Source organism: Trematomus bernacchii, unplaced genomic scaffold (genome assembly GCF_902827165.1).
Source record: "Trematomus bernacchii unplaced genomic scaffold, fTreBer1.1, whole genome shotgun sequence".
NCBI classification, from domain to species: domain Eukaryota; kingdom Metazoa; phylum Chordata; class Actinopteri; order Perciformes; family Nototheniidae; genus Trematomus; species Trematomus bernacchii.
The window spans coordinates 5,489,408-5,510,510 of record NW_022987821.1 but is presented as its reverse complement, the minus strand read 5'-3'; the positions used below and the strand labels follow the sequence as shown (position 1 = coordinate 5,510,510).

General features: G+C 43.4%; 2 protein-coding genes across 22 annotated transcripts in view; both read left to right on the top strand.

Moving 5' to 3' along the window:
- Nucleotides 1–3,226, top strand: part of LOC117498859 (mitogen-activated protein kinase kinase kinase kinase 4-like) — a 29,450-nt gene extending 26,224 nt beyond the window's left edge. For all 20 annotated transcript variants that reach the window (XM_034151016.1, XM_034151011.1, XM_034151012.1 and 17 more), the window contains 2 exons: nucleotides 4–143; nucleotides 800–3,226. In XM_034151016.1, coding sequence (XP_034006907.1) covers nucleotides 4–143; nucleotides 800–883 — 224 coding nt within the window. In that variant the 3' untranslated portion in view covers nucleotides 884–3,226. The remainder of the gene's footprint in view (nucleotides 1–3; nucleotides 144–799) is intronic.
- Nucleotides 3,227–4,267: 1,041 nt separating this feature from the next.
- On the top strand, nucleotides 4,268–17,856 carry LOC117498862 (probable ribonuclease ZC3H12C). Of its 2 annotated transcripts, XM_034151017.1 has the most exons (7): nucleotides 4,268–4,311; nucleotides 4,408–4,569; nucleotides 11,900–12,729; nucleotides 13,160–13,299; nucleotides 13,391–13,625; nucleotides 13,879–13,985; nucleotides 14,107–17,856. In XM_034151017.1, the coding sequence occupies exons 3-7, from the start codon at nucleotides 11,969–11,971 to the stop codon at nucleotides 15,645–15,647; spliced, it is 2,784 nt and encodes a 927-aa protein (XP_034006908.1). In that variant the 5' UTR covers nucleotides 4,268–4,311; nucleotides 4,408–4,569; nucleotides 11,900–11,968; the 3' UTR covers nucleotides 15,648–17,856. The 2 variants fall into 2 exon arrangements, with proteins under 2 accessions (XP_034006908.1, XP_034006909.1); XM_034151018.1 differs by lacking the exons at nucleotides 4,268–4,311; nucleotides 4,408–4,569 and adding an exon at nucleotides 7,873–8,067.
- Nucleotides 17,857–21,103: the final 3,247 nt, after the last annotated feature.

The following is a 21,103-nucleotide window of genomic DNA, read 5'->3' as shown; positions in this document are numbered from 1 at the left end:
CAGCCTACATTAGGTCAAACCAGATCATGGGCTGGGGTGAGAAGGCCATAGAGATCCGCTCCGTGGAGACGGGTCACCTGGACGGCGTCTTCATGCACAAGAGAGCCCAGAGACTCAAGTTCCTGTGTGAGAGGAACGACAAGGTGAGGACACACAGCTATCCCATCCTCACTGCCCGCTGTTTCTCTAAAGCAGGGGTGTCAAACTCAAGGCCCGGGGGCCAAATCCGGCCCGCGACTTCATTTTATGTGGCCCCACAAGAGCTTGCAAAGAATATAATATGTTTATTATACGGTTACATGCTACTTTACAGAAGCACGTTGCCCATAAACTACATGTCCCACAATGCATCTCAAATTTGACTTTTTTTCTCAGAATTTGACATTTCTTCAAAATATGCACTTTTTCTCAGAATTTGATTTTTTTACTTCAAAATTTGACTTTTTATTTCAAAATGTCACTTATTTTTTTTTATTTTTTTTAGAATTTGGCTTTTCTTTTTAAATCATTTTGTCAAATGCTCACTGAAGAGACTTGCAATTATTTGCCCTATAGACTTCTGCTTTCAGACGTAGTGAAGTTATTACCCTATCAGATAATAATCCAATGCAGAGGCAATAATGTCATATAATACATCATTTTATATTAAATATTTATATATGTATTTTTATATAGTCTTAAAGTTACAGCCGGCCCTTTGAGTGCAACCATAATGCTGATGTGGCCCGCGATGAAATTGAGTTTGACACCCCTGCTCTAAAGGTTCAGACTATCTTAACAGATGTTCTCTTTGTCGCAGGTCTTCTTTGCCTCCGTGCGCACTGGAGGTGCCAGCCAGGTGTATTTCATGACCCTGGGTCGCTCCTCCCTCATGAGCTGGTAGTCGATATTTCCAGCATGACGACCACAGCTAGGCAGTGACAAACAGATGACGATTGTGACCATGACCAACGACGACGAAGAAGAAGAGAACCGCCTCGACGGAGGGAACAGCTTCCTCTCGCTCGCTCGGGCAAACAAACCAACGGATTGGACTGTAATCATGACAAGACGCTAGGGACGGGTGTGTGTGTTTTGAGGGCGTTTTCTGTTAGTTTAACTATATGACACCTACAGAAACCCCCACGAGCCACCAGGTTACCCCTCGCCCTCCCTTTGAGCCGATCCCCTCCCCCTCGTCCCCCTGCAGGGCGTGGGATCTGTTGCCTGTTGATGGTAAATCTTTATGTGTCATAGTAAAACTTTGCATCGTGTACGTGTGTGAATGGAGGAAACACTGAGCATGAGAATGACTGAAGGGACGATGAGCGCGGCCGTTACTGTATCGAAGATTCTTTCTGCGCCGTTAGTAGCTGTGTTTAGTCCTGGTTCTGTTCAGGTGAAACTACTCCCACCACCACGGTAGATTTCCACGTCAAGCATGTCATTTCACTTCACAGCCACATTAATAACGCTTGACCTGTAAATCTGCCTCTGGATCTTCACTTTTTTTGCCTTCTCTTCCTTAAAGTGAAGATTTTTTTAAGGGACCTTCTTGATATATCCATTAAATACAGGGTACTGGATATCAGCGTGTACATACTAACTACATCCACCTTGTAGTCTTCAGACTCTCCCAGGTTTTACAGACACTATCTCGACTTTTACCACATTGCCTCAGTAGGTTATGTTGGACAGAAAAACAGAAGTAGCCCTGTTTATGACGGCATGTTGCGTTGGTGTTAAATTAGCTCCAGTTTTTCATACACTGTATATTTTGTATGTGGCTCGCTGCACATAAATAAAGCGTGAGAATCAAGACACACCCATAGGTGAGTTTTAAAGGAGAAACCCACCAGCTCAACTGGAAGAAAACGCAACCAAAAACCACAAATGGACCCAGAAATATGAGGTGGATTTTCCCTTTAACATCAGTCATAAGTAGGGCTAGGATAAACTGTGAATTAGACATGCAGATTAAGCAAGTGGCCATTAAGGTAGCATGGAGGCCAGTGGGCGGCCAGTGGGCAGAAGTGACGCTAAGGGAATGAAGGCATTCGACCTCGAGGGCTGAGAAGAAGATTTTGAATATCACACTCTACAAAAAATAGAGGGAGGAAATCAGGATCAGCTGATTGTCCTCCATCTGCACGACGTTTGAATTTCACAAAACTGTATTTTAAAGGAGACTTTGGCTTAATGTTCAGGATCTCCAGCTGAGTAAAACTCCTCCGCCGCTTTTGACAAGTTAAATAAAGAGGTTTGGATTTTATGTACTGTAGAAACACTTTCATGTGATTAAATATTGGACCTCTTTTTGCCATTTTAGGCTTCAGACAGGAGAGTCCAACACTTTAACTGGATCATTACTGTTTCCCAGAATTGAATAACCTTCATTTGACCTTCTCATCCTCTTAAAAACAAGGAACGACTTGTGTGTCACTTCCTGTTCAAATATAGAATCCATCCTGCAAGCTGTGTGTATGTATGAATGAGAAAACTATATAACGAGACTCATGGACCCCCTTTCTTCACCCACTTTTTGACCCCGCTCTCAGTAAAGGTGGTGCCTTCACTGTCCAAGGTGGGACGTGCTGAGAGCTGCAGAACATGAGATGCTTTCACTGTCCCCATCCTCTTGTGAAAAAGCAAACGAAAGTCACGTTCTAATAGCAGTGTTACAAAACCACTTCAGGCGGCGTGAACTAAGCGGCATATTTTTAACTCTGACTTAGTTTTTAGTCTTGTTTCTGCAATTTTTATTATGTAACCCTTCAGATAAGTATGCGACTGCAGTGGTTTTTAAATTGTAATGCACACCTTATGTTGAAAATGTTTACAGAAGCAATTGTTTTGTTAAACCAATGTGCATCGATATGAATATTTATGGTTTATTTTGAGGGCCGTTTCTCCCTGTTTTGTATTTTGTATTATTCCCTTTTTGTACTATCATTTAGACGTTTGTGTACAGGAATGATCAACTACTCGCTCACCTTCTGGATTACACAAATCTGAAGTGGGATTTCACTGATTATTTTACACCGTGCACAGTGGGCCCCTGGCTGTGTGGCAGCGTGGATCAAATGTTTTCTACCACCCAGGTGCCAGGTGACATGTGTGTGTCCCCCCCTTCAAACGTCTCTGCCATGCCTCTCTAATTTATGTCCTCTCTGTGTGTACTATGGGAATTACTGTATTTTCCTGAAGGTCTTTTTTTTCCATTGAATAAAATCAGAAGTAATTTACAGTGTGGTGTCGTTCTTTAAATAAAAAAAACACAATTACAAGTAAAAGTCCTGTGTTAAAATGAAAGATGTAACTAGTAGTGTTGCGACCCCTCCCTCTGCTCTGTGTGTCAGTCAGGGAGGGTCGTTAGTCAAAGTGGGGACACCTGTGAGAGTCTCCACAGAGGTTACAATACAGGCCTCAACGTCTCTGTTCTGTTCCAGGAGCAGCTCGGTTCGTCACTTGCTGCTACACACAAGCACACACACCTTATATTCACCCTTACCTTGATCCCTTTAACTCTAATGTATGCCTGTGTTTTTTGTATTATTATTCCTTTTGACTTTGGGGTTAAATAAGTAAATCGTTTGTTCTGCATTTGAAGTTAGAATGTGTGAACTACTTAACTAAAGCTTTCAGTCATGCACAAAAGTAAAAACCTTATTTGATTCTTTTTCTAGTGTAGTGTAAAGTGGTTCAAAGTCGATTTAACCTATTTCTTAGCATGTCAATATTATCCTTCTATAAAACAACTTCGAGTGTAAAGGTAGAGTTAAAACATATGAAAGCTCCTATTAACACTGCATTATCAAAATTGGTCCTGAAAATATTTTGAATTAAATATTTAAAAGCGACTTAATGCAAGGAAAAACTGTCTATTTAAATGTAAGTACCGTATTTGACCAGCAGAGGGCGCCATTGTGCAGCCCATTAATATTGCTTCCTAATTTCTTGCCACATCAGTAAAGTTAGCCTTCATACTCCACTATATAGTTTCCTCTTTTTGCCAAACTATTATCCTAAAGTCTTTAAGAGACATGATCCATTTACAAATAAGAAATTATTTGCAGGAGGATTTAAGATTACAGTGAATATAGCAACCGGAAGCAGGTAAGAGTATTTGTATTTACCTTGATGCATTTACATAGAAATGTAAATTATTGTGTTTGTAATAATGGTTACTTTTGTTAAAATAACTCAATGATTGCGAAGTATATCGTTATTATAATGAAATAGTATAATATAATGATCTTTTTTAATCCCAAGATTCATTGTTGTGACCTTTTTGTTTCCTTATAGATGAACTTCCTATCTAATGAATCATAGGTAAGATGTATTGGGAATTTAATAAACATTACAAGACAAGTTATATCTCCATTTCCATGCTCCAAAAACTAAGCATGCATTGGCTTTTATTCTGAGAATCCCTCAGAGCGGAAGTGGCCTGTCTCCCAGCAGCTTGACGCGGGTTGGCTGGGTCACGCTGCAGCCAGCCGGATGTTTTGCGTCGCCAGTATGTGACGGGAACATTTGCTCATTTCACCGAAGAAGATAATCCTGCGGCTCCAGGGCGGCTCTGGTCAGGTGAGTAGCCGACCACAGTGTTGGTTTATATGCCTGGTTTGCTCCAGGACCTGTGGGAAGGTGTGGGTGAAAGCTGCAGAGAGGTCGTGACGGTGTGGTTTGCAGTGACCGTGCACGCTACTTGCGCGCTCCCAAACACCCACCATGTAGTTTCTGTTGCTTGTAAAGCCCTTCAACAGGCGGATGCATGCTGTTGTTTATCACCTGGTTGACTCCTAATGCAGGGTTTAAAAGAGAGTAATGAGCCAACACAAGCTTCCACTAGTTCTGATGCATGAATCTGTCACCTCCCCACCTAGTGTTCATCTGTATGTGTCTGTGTCTTTGTTGCAATCAACAGTGATTGGCAGGAGGAGGTGATGTGAGCATGCACAAGCCCCAGCAGCTGTTTTATTTTACTACATGTACCCTTTAACTTCAGTACATCCCCCACTGATTGCAAGTACTCAAATATTGTACTTTAAAGTAGCAGTACCATTGTAGGAATACTATGTTACAAGTAAAAGTCCTGCGATCAAAATGTTACAAAAGTATTGGCATCAAAATATACTTAAAGTACCAACATTAAAAGTAGTTTTTATTATAATTGTTGATCAGTAAAGTGTTCTCAAAGCTGGTAAAGGTGCAGCTAGTTTTAATGAATTTGTATACTGTAGGGTAGCTTGTGAATTTACTTACTTTAAAATCATTAATCACATTATTAAATAAATGGTTTTCTAAGTTCACACTCTTAATTTGATCAGGCCCTTTGCCTCTCTTGCTTTCCCCGAAACACAGACATGGTGATCTTTGCCATGATATCCTAACTTAATCCATACTGATTTGATGTGTATTCAGTGGTTTGTAAAGGGGGTCAGAGGACAGGTCAGAGGGGACAGGGGGGTCTCCTGCTGCTGTTAGAACCATGCAGGGTCAGATTATGCATGCAACTCATTTATGGTATTTGTTTAAACCTGCCACATGGTTTCAATACTTACAAACCTACACGTATTCATCTGCAACTCCTTTGCTGTTATCATTTGTAAGGTAAAATAGACCAACATTCCCTGGTCCAGCCAAGTGTTGTAATGTTTGTTGGTGAATTAAAGAGAGGGTAAACTTACCATGTTTGTGTTAGACAATTACAATAGTCAGTTTTAAGAACTTATTACTGATCATATTTCAGTTTTCCAGTGTGTTAAGGATCAGAATAACAAACCGAGAGCAGACGGTGCAAACATGTTCTCTCCTCTCATTGCTCTGCTGTTGAACTGTGCAGCTTACATTAGTTTTGTGTGCACTCAGTGTCATCTGTCTGAAAAACGATCACGCTGCTGCTGCTGCAGTTGTTGGAGCAGCTCACACACCTGTTTGTTTGGACAGATGGTGCACAGAGCGCTCCTCTGTCTGTGTGTGTGTGTGTGTGTGTGTGTGTGTGTGTGTGTGCGGATACTGTGCAGCGGGTCAGCTGCTGTTTCCTCTCATCGCCCTTATCTCACTGGACAAGCCGACCCAGAACACACTCTTATTTAATCAGGCAGTTGCTTTCCTGTTGAGCCACTAAGCTGCATTTTATTTGCCACGTCGACAGAGAACACACTGACACCACAGACTGCTTTTTTGCTTTAGATGAATAACTATTTAGATGCCAAGATAAATAATGTGTGCCTTATCTTGCTGAAGTAATATCTGCTCTCGTGTAAAAACTAAGGAGCTGGATCATACTGCAACTATTTTGATAATGACTTTTCACTTTTTTCTGCCTTATATGATAGAAAACTGCATCTCCTTGGGCTGTGGGACATTTGTTCATCCAAAATAACAAATGGAAATATTCCAGAAGGGCTCTTGAGAGCGCAGGCCTCGCCCAAGGCTGAAAATACCAGTGTTTATCTGCAATGTGATTCAGATACACTCCAAAAATTAAATGGGTTCTTTAATCATCCATGCTCCGCCCTCCCCCCCAGAAAATCTGGCCAGTACTTTTTACATAATCACACAGAAATCATAACCTCCTTGTCGGTGGTATAATTAAGCTTGTGAAATTGGCTGTGGGTGGAACAAAGATCAGCATTTATTTACAGGTTTGTTCAGACCCTATGATCCCTTTCGCTGATTGCACCGATAGAGAAACATTTGTTTGCATTTATGAATTAATACGACCCAAACTCTCCACGTCCATTTGCTCAGACTTCACCTGTAAGCAGCTCAGCATGTAGGCTTCTACATATTCTTCTTTGCCGTGCTGGGTGCATTTTATTTAACTTCCTCCTTTTCGTCCCTATCCGTCGTATCTTGAGTGCCACATTGCTGCATATTGGGTGCACGCTCTGGTTAGTACAATTTAGTAGAGTGTTGCAAAGTGTCCCACAAAAGTAGTTCAGTATAACAATGTTTTTATATTTTCCCATCCAGTTTTTTTTTGTAAGGACACTCCTGCAAATAAATGTCTGTCTCAATAATGTTAGGGACAGATGCCTCTTTCTCTGTTTTATATCACATAAATATATTTAGGTTTAGACTGACAATACAAGCCATTTAAAGCCAGCACTTTGAACTTTCAGAAAACAGGATGGACAATTTCATTTATGTGTGACATTGTATGGACTTATTGACTAATCGGCAGAAGGATTGATGATGACAGTACTTGGCACATGGGCCCATAATCCCATGAAAGACAGAGGCAGAGATTTGTGTTTCCGAGTCATCTGCCCTAAGTGTGCTGCAACAAAGAGGACCAGGTCCCCTCCTCATACTCATTGGGACATAACACTTTTTGATGTCCCTCGCCCCCCCCCAACACTTGTCCCTTTTCCCTTTCAGACCGGCCACACTCTCCTCTTTCCTCCTGCACTCTCTTAGTCTGTCAGCCAGCCTTGGTCTTTTCTCCCCCTTTTGAACCCCCCATCCCGGGACAAAGAGTGGAGAGTGACTGCTCTGTAGCCAGGTGTTCTCCAGTGCTGCCCCCGGGCCCTAATAGCCCCGGCCTTCACCCTGCAGCTGCCCTCCCCAGCCTCCCATTGTGTGGCTCTATTGTTCCTCCGCCCTGCCCTCGTTGATTCCTCGGCCACACAGGGGAAGCCCTTTTCAGGCCGAGGAGGGGAGTGTGTGTGCCGGTGAACGTTGACTACGCGTGCCTTGGGGAAACTGTGTGTTGTAGGCATTTGCCCAAAGCCACTCCCCTCTTCCTCCCCCCCCGCCTCTGCACCTCATTGTAAGGCCGCTGCGCTCTGATTGGTGGAAAATCAGCCACTCTAAATGAGGGAATGGCAGACATTGTTGCTCCATCTGTTCTGCCACTCATTGTCCAACTTGCCTGCTTCTGTGAAAGGAAAAAAACAAGGCAGCGCTGGGAGGCTCAGACAGGAGGACAGAGGTGCTCTGGATGTAGCTTCTGCAGGAACTTTAGGACTTTCACCTGCAGTGTTTACCAAAATCTGGTTCTCCAAGGACTTAAATGTGTGGAAATGAGCTGAAAAACGTCCCTTTCTTCTGTGTTTGTTAATCTTTGAAGCTCTGGTAAGTGTTTTGCTTTTAACCTCACTCTCATTCTGAAATTGTACCTTTTTTATATTTACATTTTGGCTGTTCTGATCTGTTTTATAAAAGAAATGAGACTCTTACCCTCCCTGTCACCTCACTGGGGCTATCGAGGTGATGAAATGCAATGCCTGCATTACAGGTTACCTAAAATACCAGATTTTAGGGAATTTAAAATATGCCAGTCGCGTTAATTGCACGTTGTTGAGTTCCGAATTAAGAAAAGGTGCAGTCCAGCTTGTCTGTGTTGATGGTGTTGGATGTGAAGTATTTCAGATAAAACAAGTTTGAAAGCATTATAAATGTTTAATGTGCAGCCCAAAGTCATAGGAGTTTTAGCACAGGATAACACCTGCCTAACTTCTATCTGCAGTCGCTTGAATTTCCAACAGTGGGATCTTTGTTGATATGAGACATTGACGGGAAGGGGGCTGGTTTTTTTGGTTTAAAAAGCTCTTATGTGGGTCACATGTGGCTGGAGGAAGCAAATAGTGCGGTAGCTAGAGATGTTATCCTCGGAAATGTGTGTGTGTGCTACTTTCAGATTTGATGTGTGTATGTGTGTGTGTGTGTGTCAAAGACAGTCTGTCCTGCTGAGTCTTTATCCTCGCTCTATTGGCTGTGTGGAGACAGGGGGGTGTGTGTGTGTCAAGGGGAGACACCAGTTGCGCTCGGCAGACATCTGTTACCCTGCTGCAGGCGAGGATAGCCTAGCGCGCCATCTAGATGCACACACACACACACACACACACACACACACACACACACACACACACACACTCGGCTGATTATCCTAGGACCGCCCCCTTTGTTACAATAACTTTTTCACAGTATCAGACATGCAGCGGTATATTGCCAGACAACCCCCGAACTCCCCCCTCCGCCCTTTAAACCCCAAACCCTTTGCCCCCTCTCTCACCCCCTGCACACACACACTTCTTTTTTTGACACAAAGCTCCCACATACAAAGCGCTGTAAGGACTGTGTTACATATTCATTACTGCCTCCATCAAAGCCTCGGTGCTGCTGTGTGTGGGATGTTTGAAAGATGCTCCCCCTGAGATGGAGAGGTGGCTCTGCCGTTGGTCCGCTAACTCTAAGCCTCATTTGGGAATTCCTCAATTCACTACATGCATTATTCTGCAGAGCTCGGACCACACCAGAAGACTTTTTAAATCCAAAGTCTCCAAAGTCTCCAATCCAAAGACATTTAATTAGATGACACATTTAGTGACGAGCACACGGTTCATATTTTGCCGTTAAGAGGCGAAAACAACAGGATTATGATCAGATTTGTGAAAACAAAATCAAATGAGGTTAATGTGATGCAGCAGATAACCTGCCATATGTTTCACAGATCAGGCTGTTTAGGTGAATATCAGATAATCTGTCCACTTGTAATGGGCATATTTACACCCTTGTTTTACACAGTATTCATTAATCGGACAGCAAATTAAATGAAGACATAGATAAAATGCGTGATAATCTGTGTTGCTTAAATCTAACACTTTGAAAACCAAAAGTATTTGCATAGTTGTGAACAGATCCCAGTTTAACGATGTTTTCATGTCATTTGCTTCCTACACAAAATGTCATTTACGAGTAGTTTTCTGTCACAAACAGCTCCTTGGATAGACTTTCAATAGCCATATCATTGCTCCTGTTGGTCATTGGTGTATTATTGACGTAGTTTTGACGTGCTGCTCTTGCTTGATGATGATGAGCTTTAGAAAAATGTAAATGGATGCATTGGAATAGTTTGGATGCATCAGCTTTAGTCCATTAACAGAGTACAGTGTGCATGAACGCACCCAATAGCCCCACTCTCGCATTATGAGTCACATTGTGAGGTGTGTGTTTGTGTGTGTGCACAGGCACCATCAACATTAGCTGATGCCAAGGTCCCCGTCCTAATCACTCCTGCAGGTCTATTGTTGTCCCGGTTTGGGGTTGCCAGTGAGGCACACTTAAGCCCCTCCCTCCCCCACACTGGATCTTTTTGTTTGTGTGTGTGGTAGTAGGCGGGTCACCGACTGAACGCCGCAGCCTCTGTCTTGGCATTTGGAAAGGGGGAGAATGCTTTCAACAGCTGTAGCTTAGCAACAGTAGCTGAGACGAGTTGCTAGGCAGCGCTTTTTCATAAAATGCAAACTCACTCCACCCAGCCCCCCCCCCCCCTACCCCCCAACCACCGTCTCCAAGTCACTTCCCCTTCCATCATCTGTTTTGTCCTGGGTTTCATTGGGTTGAATCCCAACAGGATATATCATTTATGCAATTTCTAACTGACCATTTGCATTATCAGTCAACATTTACATCCCAAAAGCTAATTTTCGGGGGAAATACTGCAGATACTTCAACTAGATTTCCTCTACTTAAGTAAACATAATAAAACCACACTGTTGTAATAAACTGTTACTAGCAAAAGTCCTGTATTCAATTAAGCAAATAGGACTTGTTATTACCATCCTTTCTTGTGATTGGCCCTTACCTGATCCACTGTGATCACACTGTGAGTGGATGTAGGGTTAAAACACGTCCCTGTACAATAAGTAAAAGTATTTAATAGCCTCAAGATGTATTTAAAGTAGGCTTACAACAAGTATACAACTGCACACTTCAGAGTAATATTTGCAGTTATTAATGTGTTCATCTCTTAAACGTCTCAGCTGGTAAATAAAGCTTATGTTTTACTACAAACACTGGCAGATATTTTTTGAATTTCACCAAGGGATTAAAAAAATGTGCCTTAGCCTTAAGTAATACATGAGTATGTGTTCATTGTATTTTGTATAATTAATCCGAATCTTTAAAGAAACTAAAGCTGTCGGAAGACTGTACTGTACTTCCTAGTCCACTATATTTATCTGAGAGATAATGGAACAGAAGTATACAGCAGCAAGAAATAGAAAATACTCTTAAAGTACAAATAAATAACAAATACCTCAAAGTATGTATAGTTACTTTCCTATACTGGAGGTAACATATCAGTGTCCTGATCTCAGATTAACTTTCCAAAGTGCTCCCTGTAATTCGTCTGCAGATAAACCTGTGACACCAATCAGATTACCCTAACCACATGTAATGTCCGCGGTGCTAGAATGCTGCGTGTTGATTGGCTCGGTGGCCTCGGAGCCCCTCGGTGTTTTAATGAGTGACTCCACCACCCCAGTGGGAAGAAGCATATGGACCTTAATTACCAGGTAGAATGTGGGGGGAGGGGAGGGGAGGGTCTGTCGTCCCTAGCGCTAACGTCTTTTTTTGCAACAGTTCACCCTCTGTTCCCCCCCCCCCCCGATTAATGTGCTGTGGCGTGGCTCTGTTGTAGCACGCTGGGGCCAGACTTTACAAATGCGGGAGTCCCTTAGGGTGCGGGGGCCCCCCCATTGTGTCAGCCAGCTGAGTCCCCAACTGCTCAGAGACGGTGTTTAGGCAAAATGTTTCAGAGAAATAAACATGAAAAGTCAGATTTTGCTAAAAAAATAGCATCAGTGTTGATTCTCATTATAATTCCAGTGCATTTAATTAAAAAAGCAAATATCCAGACTCTGCCTTTCATGGTTTTATCATTATGAAAATATATTTTGTCCACTGGTGGGACTTCTTCTTTTTAGAAATATGTATTTGATTCTCCTTTTTTAAGTTGAGGTTTATCAGTAGTGGGTTTCCACCTCTCTCAGTTTGTGCATCACTTTAGGGCTAAGAACAGTGTAGATAATGTAACACTAAGTAATTCTAAAGTAATACAACATGTTATTTAGGAGAACATTTCCTAAATATATCTCACTCATCCTGTCTGTGTTTTCTGCAGGCACCAATGACTCGATCTTTGTGAGAGGGCAGCAGTGGGCCCGCGGTGCTGGATGTCTGTGACGGTTCCATGGGCCAGAAGGACCATGAGGAGGCAGGAGCGGGACTCATCCTGGACCTGGGGCTGGATCTGGAGTACCTCCACGTAGCAGGGGCCGAGCGGCAGGCTGGCTGCTCTGACGGGCCCCCTGCCATGGAGGAGCAGGGGGAGAGCCCCGGCAGCTGTGGCCCCACCAACGACCCGGAGGAAAATGGAGGGTCGGATGCCGAGTGCGAGCCGGCGCCTTCTCCCAGCGACCCAGACGGAGGCTTGACTCTCGGTAAGAACACGCACCAGCCGCTCTGTCGGACCCAGTGTGTGGACTTGGGCACCGACGGCCCTCCTGAGCTCCCATCAGAAGTTGAAGATGACACCCCAGCCCAGCCTTCACCCAGCTCCCCCTGTACGCTCCCCCCACCTGAGCCTCCGTGCACCGCCTCCTCATCAGAGCCGGCCCTCGAGGGCGGAGGAAAGGAGTACCAGGCCAAGCTGGAGTTCGCCCTGAAGCTGGGATACTCGGAGGAGACGGTGCGCCTGGTGCTGTCCAAGCTCGGCCCCGACACCCTCATCAACGACATCCTGGGAGAGCTGGTCAAACTGGGCACCAAGTCAGAGGCAGAGCAGCCGGTCGGATCATTAGCCTCTACCTCCTCCTCATCCTCCTCTTCCTCTTGTGGCTGTTCTGATCTGCTGGAGAGCCAGAGGTCGGACTCGCCCTGTCCGTCAGATTCTCTGGGCGACCAGGACAACCTGCGGCCCGTTGTGCTGGACGGCAGTAATGTAGCCATGAGGTGAGCAGGCAATGGAAACATTGTAATGCATGTCTGTTCAGTGTGTTTAAATCCTGCACAGTTACAGATAACTGCAACAAAACTATTAGAATTAAAATATTTGTATAATTAGATTCCAGTTGCATAGTATTGTTCCTGAGTCATGTGATCCAAACATCTATTGAAAAATGTTAAACGTACATTTGAAAGACATCTAACAAAATATTCCGGTTTAATCCATATTTGTTGGTGTTCAGGTTTTCAAAACATCATCTTCACTGGGTTTAAATTCATTCAAGTAATTTAATTAAAAAAGGACCTTCCTTAGACCCCTAATTCAAGCGTTGTAAAATATCCTTTAGTGATCCAACACAGCCGACTTCAACATCACAGCATTACCTACGTCTCCATTGCATTCATCTGCATTCTCACTCTTTATTATGTCCTACAGCCATGGCAACAAGGAAGTGTTTTCCTGCCAAGGCATCCAGCTGGCGGTTGATTGGTTCCTCGAACGTGGCCATCATGACATCACAGTGTTTGTGCCAGCGTGGAGGAAAGAGCAGTCCCGCCCCGACGCCCCAATAACAGGTCGGTGCAAGAGGCTGATCGATAGACACACACACACACACTGCAGTCGATACGGTGTGAGTATTTGTCTCATAACTCCCTCCATCCACAGATCAGGAGACCCTGCGTCGCCTGGAAAAGGAGAAGATCCTGGTCTTCACTCCTTCTCGGCGCGTCCAAGGTCGGCGCGTGGTTTGCTATGACGACCGCTTCATCGTCAAGCTGGCCTATGAGTCAGACGGCATCATCGTCTCCAATGACAACTACCGAGACCTGGCTAATGAGAAGCCGGAGTGGAAGAAGTTCATCGATGAGCGGCTGCTCATGTACTCCTTTGTCAATGACAAGTAAGTGGAGGTGGATTAGTGAGGGGCTGATTGTGATAGAAATGAATTAATTGGTGTCATAAGAATTGAGGCATTTATAGTTTTTAAACTTTCATATCTCATTCCCTTTCATCACTCGATCACATTTGACATTTAGTTTGACAAGACAGCTGACGTTTTCAAAGGAGAATCACAGCTTATTTGATGCGCGCTAACTGCTTATTTCACTGAGAGATGCACCCAGTGTATCTAATCCTGCCCTCCCTCCTCTCAGATTCATGCCCCCAGATGACCCTCTTGGTCGTCACGGCCCCAGTTTAGACAACTTCCTGCGAAAAAGACCTGTCATGCCTGAGCAGAAGAAACAGCCTTGCCCCTACGGTGAGAACACAGAGCATAAGAGTGACCTTAACTCAGAACACATATATAGACTTATCTTGCGTAATGTTCATTGTGATTTTGTATATATTTCCTTTTAAATAATCTTTCCTTTTGTCCCCAGGAAAGAAGTGCACTTACGGCCACAAATGTAAGTACTACCACCCAGAGAGAGGTGCTCAGCCTCAGCGTGCCGTAGCTGATGAGCTGCGTGCCATTGCCAAATCTTGTGTCACCACAAAAAACCAGGGGGACACTGGGTTGGTTAAGAGCCACAGTGTGCCAGCTGGCAGCCTTGATGCTAAAAAAGGCGCCCAGAAAAGGCAGTCAGACCCTAGCATCCGAGCCCTGTCGTACAGCGACGCGGAGGAGAAGTTGGCCAGAGGGAGGGCGGAAAGCCAGAAGAGCAGTATGTGTGGCAGTAGCAGTGGGAGTGTAACCATGTCTACGGCTCCCGGGGGCCCTCCGTCCTGTTTTAGCCTTCCCCAGGAGCAGCAGTCCAGATCTGTGACTCCTCATAGTCTCCCAGCCCCGAGCCACGACCTTTACCCTCACTGTGAGTCTCCAGACTTGAGCTACTACTCTGTGACTCGCGCTTACTCCGGCCTGAGCCTCTCCTCCAGACGCAGCCCTGACTGTCGCTTCCCCGCCGACTCAGACCTGCGTCTGGGCTCCATGGGCTCCGCTGGCTCTGAATGCGGCAGTGAAAGTAGCGTGAGTTGCGGCAGCAGCTGCGACTCGTACAGCGAGAGGCCGTGTCCTGCCTGCCCCGCAGACACATTAATGGAAGACAACGTCCATTTTGCTAACCCTCACAGCAGATTGTATCCCCATCATGCCGCGTCAAACCACGAGCTGTGCGGCCTTCATCCTGCAGATTACGCCAACATCCAGCACGGCTACCACCTGACCCGCGGGCAGAGCTGTGCTCACGACCAGCCCCCCCCCGAGGCTCCCCCAAAGCGCCCCCTCTACCCGCTGCCTCCTCACCTCCAGCACCAGCAGCTGACCGCTCGCTCCAGCTGCCCGGGCGACTACCACTCTCTGCCCCAGTCCAGCCCTCACCCCCCCGGCTCTCCTCTCGGACGCTGCCTGGCTCCGACGCGAGGGGAAAGCGTGTCAGACTCTCATCTTTACGAACACCACTCGACATCACACCATCACCCCCGGACAAAAGCGCTGCCCGGCTGGGACTCGTACTACAGACAGCCTCCATTGCCGCCGTCCAGGTACGAGCCGTCGGCCTATCAGAGCCTGCCGGACACCCGCCAATCATCCTGGCACGCCCGTCCCTGGGCCCAGGAAGGCTACACCCAGCACCACTCCTCCCACCCAGCGCTCCACCCATCCTCCACACATTACTTGAACCACCCCCCGCCTCCAGCCCACTCTCCTCACCCTCCTCATCCATCCAGCGCTCCTCTCCCACCGTACCCGCCTCACCTAACAATGCCCTCCCACGCCACTTCCTCCTACATGCCGCAGCACCCAGAATCCCCTGCACACAGCCGCTACGGGGACATGAGGGAGAAGGTGTACGTCAACCTGTGCAACATCTTCCCCTCGGAGCTGGTGAGCCGGGTGATGGCCAGGAGCCCCCACATCACAGACCCCCAGCAGCTGGCAGCCGCTATACTTGCAGAGAAAGCCCAAACTGGCTACTGAAAAACAAGGGAAAATGTGTTTTTTCTTTAACATAAAATAGCAGTTATGTGGGTGGTTTGCATCAGCAGAGCAATCTGTGGTATTTCTTTGCAACACTTGAAAGCACGTTGGGTTTGCATGGTGGAATTTGATATGTTTTTTAATTGTCTGCAAGTGGAGATTAAATCTATTAAGCTCTGATCATTTAACTCAACTTTCACAAATGTGGGGAGAATTCTATTAGTGTGTGACGTGGAGAGTTTTGTCCGACCCAGTAAGACATTTTATTTATTTACTAGCTTATCATGAGTCTTTCACATGCACAACTTATTATGCATTACATTCAACAGGCACTCTGTTAGTTGGCATCCCATACATCAAATCTGAGTAATATGAAGGATTATTTAAACATTTCCACCACCTTTACGACCAGGTTTTCTTTGAGATGGACTACACATTTTCATAATGTGCATTGTAGACCCTCAAGAGTTAAGTCACAAATAACTATTTTAATGTGATTTGTTATGTGGCAAATCCACATCTGGTACGCCACGGTCACATGAGTTTCAAACAACTACCTGACCAAGGTTTGTGTATAATATCAATATCTTTGTGTGTGTGTGTGTGTGTTGTGCGGCCACTTGAGGGGCTTTTTTCATGTTGGTAAAAATGGGTGAATGCTGGTTGTCTTATTTGAGATAACGTCAGTATTTGGTCAGAGTTGTAGCTGTAGAGATGGGTGACCCTGTCGTGTGTACCTTAGTTTTAGTAAGGGACATCTCTCTTTCTCTCTATCTGTCTCTCTGGCCCTGTCATTTGGGTCAACTCTGGTATCTGCTACAGACCGAAAACATCCGGACATCAGTAAATCCAACATGTAAATATATTTAACAGACTACCCTTGCTGTGTTTTTGGCTAAGAGCGTCTACTGTTGTCTGTAGCAGATCCCAGCTGAATCCATGCTAGACGGAGAAAACCTTGTTTGATACAAATTGTATCATTACCTAAGTCGCTGATATATACAGTACATGGAATTGTTGATCTGTATCTATCAAACACTCTTGATGTATTGCTATATTATAAAATGCATTGACAACAGTTCCAATCGAGATCCAACTTATAATCTTGTGGAAATTGCCTTGAGACAATTATTTCAATTATGTTTTGAAACAAAAGGGGTTGTCTGCCTACTATGTTTAGGTTTCACAACTTCTTCTTCATCCGAGTTTTTGGGTTTGAAGCTGGCTTATTTTCTACAGGAGCTCCAATGAAATCACATGTGAGAATTATGCTTTGGTTAACTGGCCCAATAAAAAAAAAACAAGTCAACTAGTCACAGTGAGGTTGGGGTCAGTTCATTTTAAGCTTTTTTTTTTGCCTCTTAATTAAGCCAGGACGTGGATATCCTTTTAAATAACTGTAAAATGGTATGCTTGAAATAATGGAGAACATTGATGTTTTATCAGTAACTTATCTATTAAATCAAACATTAAGTGGACAGACCCCAACCGTGTTTAATTAGTAACGTTTTTTATATTGTAGTCAGTCCCAGATCCCATGGCGGCCATTCTGAAAGTCTGTAACACTCTGCTTCTACTTTGAGTATTTGCACATTTATAAAGCCAATTTTACTTTGACAAAAAGGACGAGGTCTTCCTTAAAAAAAAAGTCAGTAAAGAAATATTGACAGTATGGCAGTATTAAAAAAAAAAAAATGCTAAAACTTCTCCACACACAGGAGGTTACCTGAGCACTAAACTGATGCTAACATGTACTTAATACACACCTGACTTGAAAGGTCCTAAAAGGCACATTTGGATGTACGTTGGTTGCACTCCTGCTAGTCGGCCGTTATATTCTGAATGAAGCATAAGCCTATCAAGTTTAGTTGTACTTGACGCAAGTTCATAATGGCCGCCAAGGTATTGAAGTCTACCGAGTGAGCTCCTCATACAGTTCACCAAAAGCCAGCTACATGAAGCCCACTGGTTTCTTTCCTGTCTTACGTGTCAGATTGTGCAAATGATGAATAATTGTACAACGACATGTGCTGTTGAGAGAACTTTTGTGTGTATTGAAGAAGCGCCTTCTCTCTGGCCTCCTGGCACTGTGTGTCAGTGTGGCCCCTGAGAGTGGGCCCAAAGTAATGCCTCTTCGTGGCATTGTGCTAATGACACATCCAATTCTCTGAACTATGTTCAGCTAACTGTTATGCATGGTTTCTTTTTTTCTGCATGTTTTCTTGTGTTTTTAATTTGTGTATATACATAGTCGTGTTTCTGTCCCGGAAGCTTTGTCTTGCCGTTATTGTGACGTGATTGTAGCTGTTGAGATGAACTTATACTCAAAATCTGGCTTGTTTTTTCTGCTTTTTAAATGTTTTATCTCATATATTAGTTAGTATTCAGAACAACAACCCCTTTGACATATAGTATAAATAAAAAATAGTAAATAATAATTTAAATATTATTGGTTATAAGGCTTGACATTACTCCAAAGAATTAGGAAGCATGTTTTAAATACATCCGACTTTTCCCCAACATCATTTTCTCTGGAGGTGCACACTGTAATAGATAGTGATCATTGGAAACATTGTGATGAGTGTTGCAAATATTACAATACAGGCCCCAATAATATAACCCAACAATACAAATACAATGTCTCTTTTCTCATTTATATTTGCATTTTGCTAGTAGTAAGTGTAACTGATTGATTATTGTAACATTCTCAACTGTAACTGTGGTTGTATAATAAACGGAATACTGCTATAAAACATTTGATAACCACTGGTTTTGTTATAGTTAAGAAAAGCTTGTTTGAAATAAATTAAAACTACGCCAAGACTCGAGTACACAACCTCTATTTAAAAAATGTATAGCATTTTGAAAAAGTTGACTTGTTAGATATGTCCTGAACAAATGTCTTTACATAAGGGTCCCCCCTTTATATGAAAAGAGGATTTTACTACTTAGCACTATGAAAAACCTTTCCATACACCGTCAGGTCAGATGGCTCAGAGAGATGAGACACAGGTCTGAAGACTTCAGGTTGTGAGTTTAAGTCTTCTGAGGAGCAGTGACTTTTAAAGTCCAACAACCTAAAGGGTTCGTTCCTCGGCACTCAGGCGCCCGTGTTGGGGTTCGATTCCCACTGCCAAGCACTTGTACAGTGTGTGTGCAAAATAGGAAAATAAAATAGGTCAAAATAGAGTTACAAAATAGAGAAATGAAATAAGTGCATATGCATGTAATTATTACAAAACTGGAACTGTAAGCTTAGTTATAGCCAGGGGAGGATAGTTTAAACATATATCTTTTTGGATAAGGATCCTCCCCCTCATATAAAAATGAGTTTTTTTAGAAAGAAAAGATTTTACATGAAGGTGTTCGTGGCGCAATTGTAGGACATACTCTGAGCTATTGTTGGTGTTTGCTAGATTTTGTCACAAAAAGAAAATGTGAAAAAAAAAAGCGATAGTGCAAACAGTCAGAGTGATGGTCATTAGGGGCAGGTGGGGCACAGCCCCACCTAGTGTCAGCAGAAAGTATTACAAATAATGATTACAAAAAATGCAACAAGAAAAATAAAAAAATATATAAAATATATTTTAAGATCATGTTTAATCATCTGATTCGTCTGTACATTGCTGTTTTAGTCTGTGTTCTTCTAATTCGTGTGTCTACAGTCACAGTGTGTGCCTATTGAGCTGTTTAGAGCCATGTGGGACAAAACCTGATCATGCCCCTTCCTCTCGCTGTGAAGTGAACGGTGACTGTAAAAACTACACTGCGCATGCTCAGAGTATTTTCCTATTTAATGTGTGTGGCAAAAAAATAATGACCAGAGGGGCACGGAGCTGCCATCCCCACCATACGTCATCTCACATCATTCAGAGCTGATTGGCTGTAAGTACGTGTGCCGCGAAAAGTGTGGTGCTTGAAGAGGAGACGAGAGAGCTGCAGTGACGCGTCCTAAAACCAGGAAGTAAGCACAAAAAAGCAATGAGATTTCTCCAGAGGATTTTAGAAAATAGCTCGAAATAAGATCTGTGGGAAACGTACCTGTTAGATAAATGCACGTTTTGTTCAGCCGGATAACATCCACATGTCTACCCTACTTTTATAATTTTTTTATCATAAATCTATCGATTAGATTTATGATAGACTTTTTAAACTACAAGAAGATAAAGAGGACTTTTACAAAAAAGTAATAGAAATGTTTGTCCAGAAGGATAGGCAAATGGACTTCATCTTCAAGTCAAGGTAAGACCGCAATTTTATTGAAAATGGGATCTTACTAAGAGAGAACAATTCAATATTTAAATGATAAAATTACATTTTTTGGGTATCCTTTTGTTGAACTGTCTGTTTAAAATTAATCGAAGCATCAGACAAAAAAAGCTTTTGAAAATAATATTATATTTTGGTTTAGGTCAAAATATAATATTTGTAAACCTGAAGAGTCAGTGCCAGTGCCTCACCAGCCATGAACCTCACTGCACGTCACTGCAGAAGCTTATATATAGACATCTAAGTTTTTTGTGCCCCACCACTTTTGTACATATAAAAACGCCACTGGACACAACACTGCTCAGGTAAGCTGAAGTCTTGGGTTCGATCCTCATGAGGCGCAGGAGTTTTCAAAATCTCCAACCCAAAGTTGAGAATGAGTTTACCAAATGAAAGGTTTACCTGTCAGGTCAGATGGCTCAGAGGGATATGTGACGGGTCAGAAGACCTGAGGTTGTGTGTTCGAATCCTCGTGATGCTCAGTGATTTTTAAAGAGCTTTACTCAAAGTGAAGAGGATAAATGCGCCCAGAGAACAGGTCTTCATGTACATGAGTTGGTGGCTATTTGGGTTTGTTCGCGGCACTTAGGTGACTTAGTGCGCAATGAGGCGCCGAAGTGCTGGGAACAGATCCGCTGCAGCATGTGCGGGGTTCGAGTCTACTAGAGGCAAGGTAGCTAATAAAATAGGTCCAAAATAGAGAAATAAAATAGGCCAACAAATTAGGTCAAAAGTAGAATAAATAGAGATCCAAGATAGGATAGGTGACCAACTAGAAAAGCATAGAGAAATATGGGTAATGTAAACATTGAGCTCAATTAGGGGATAAAATAAATTAGTCTTTTCTTTTCTAGATACTTAACTCTGACCGTTTGCACTATGACTATGTAATGAGTTTACCAAATGAAAGGTTTACCTCTCAGGTCAGATGGCTCAGAGGGATAGAAGACTGACCGTGAGACTGCAGGTTGTGGGTGCAGTTGTCTTGGATGAGACTACAACTCATGATATCTGCCCATTATTTGTATCTGTCTACGAAAATACTCGCATCTCATACTTAAGTAAAAGTAATAATACAGCAGCGTATGGAAATAAGTCAGTTTAGTAAGGCACAAAATGTTTATTTAAAAAAGTCACACTTAACTATGTAATTATTAAAAAGTAATTAAATAGTAGTCACACATTTT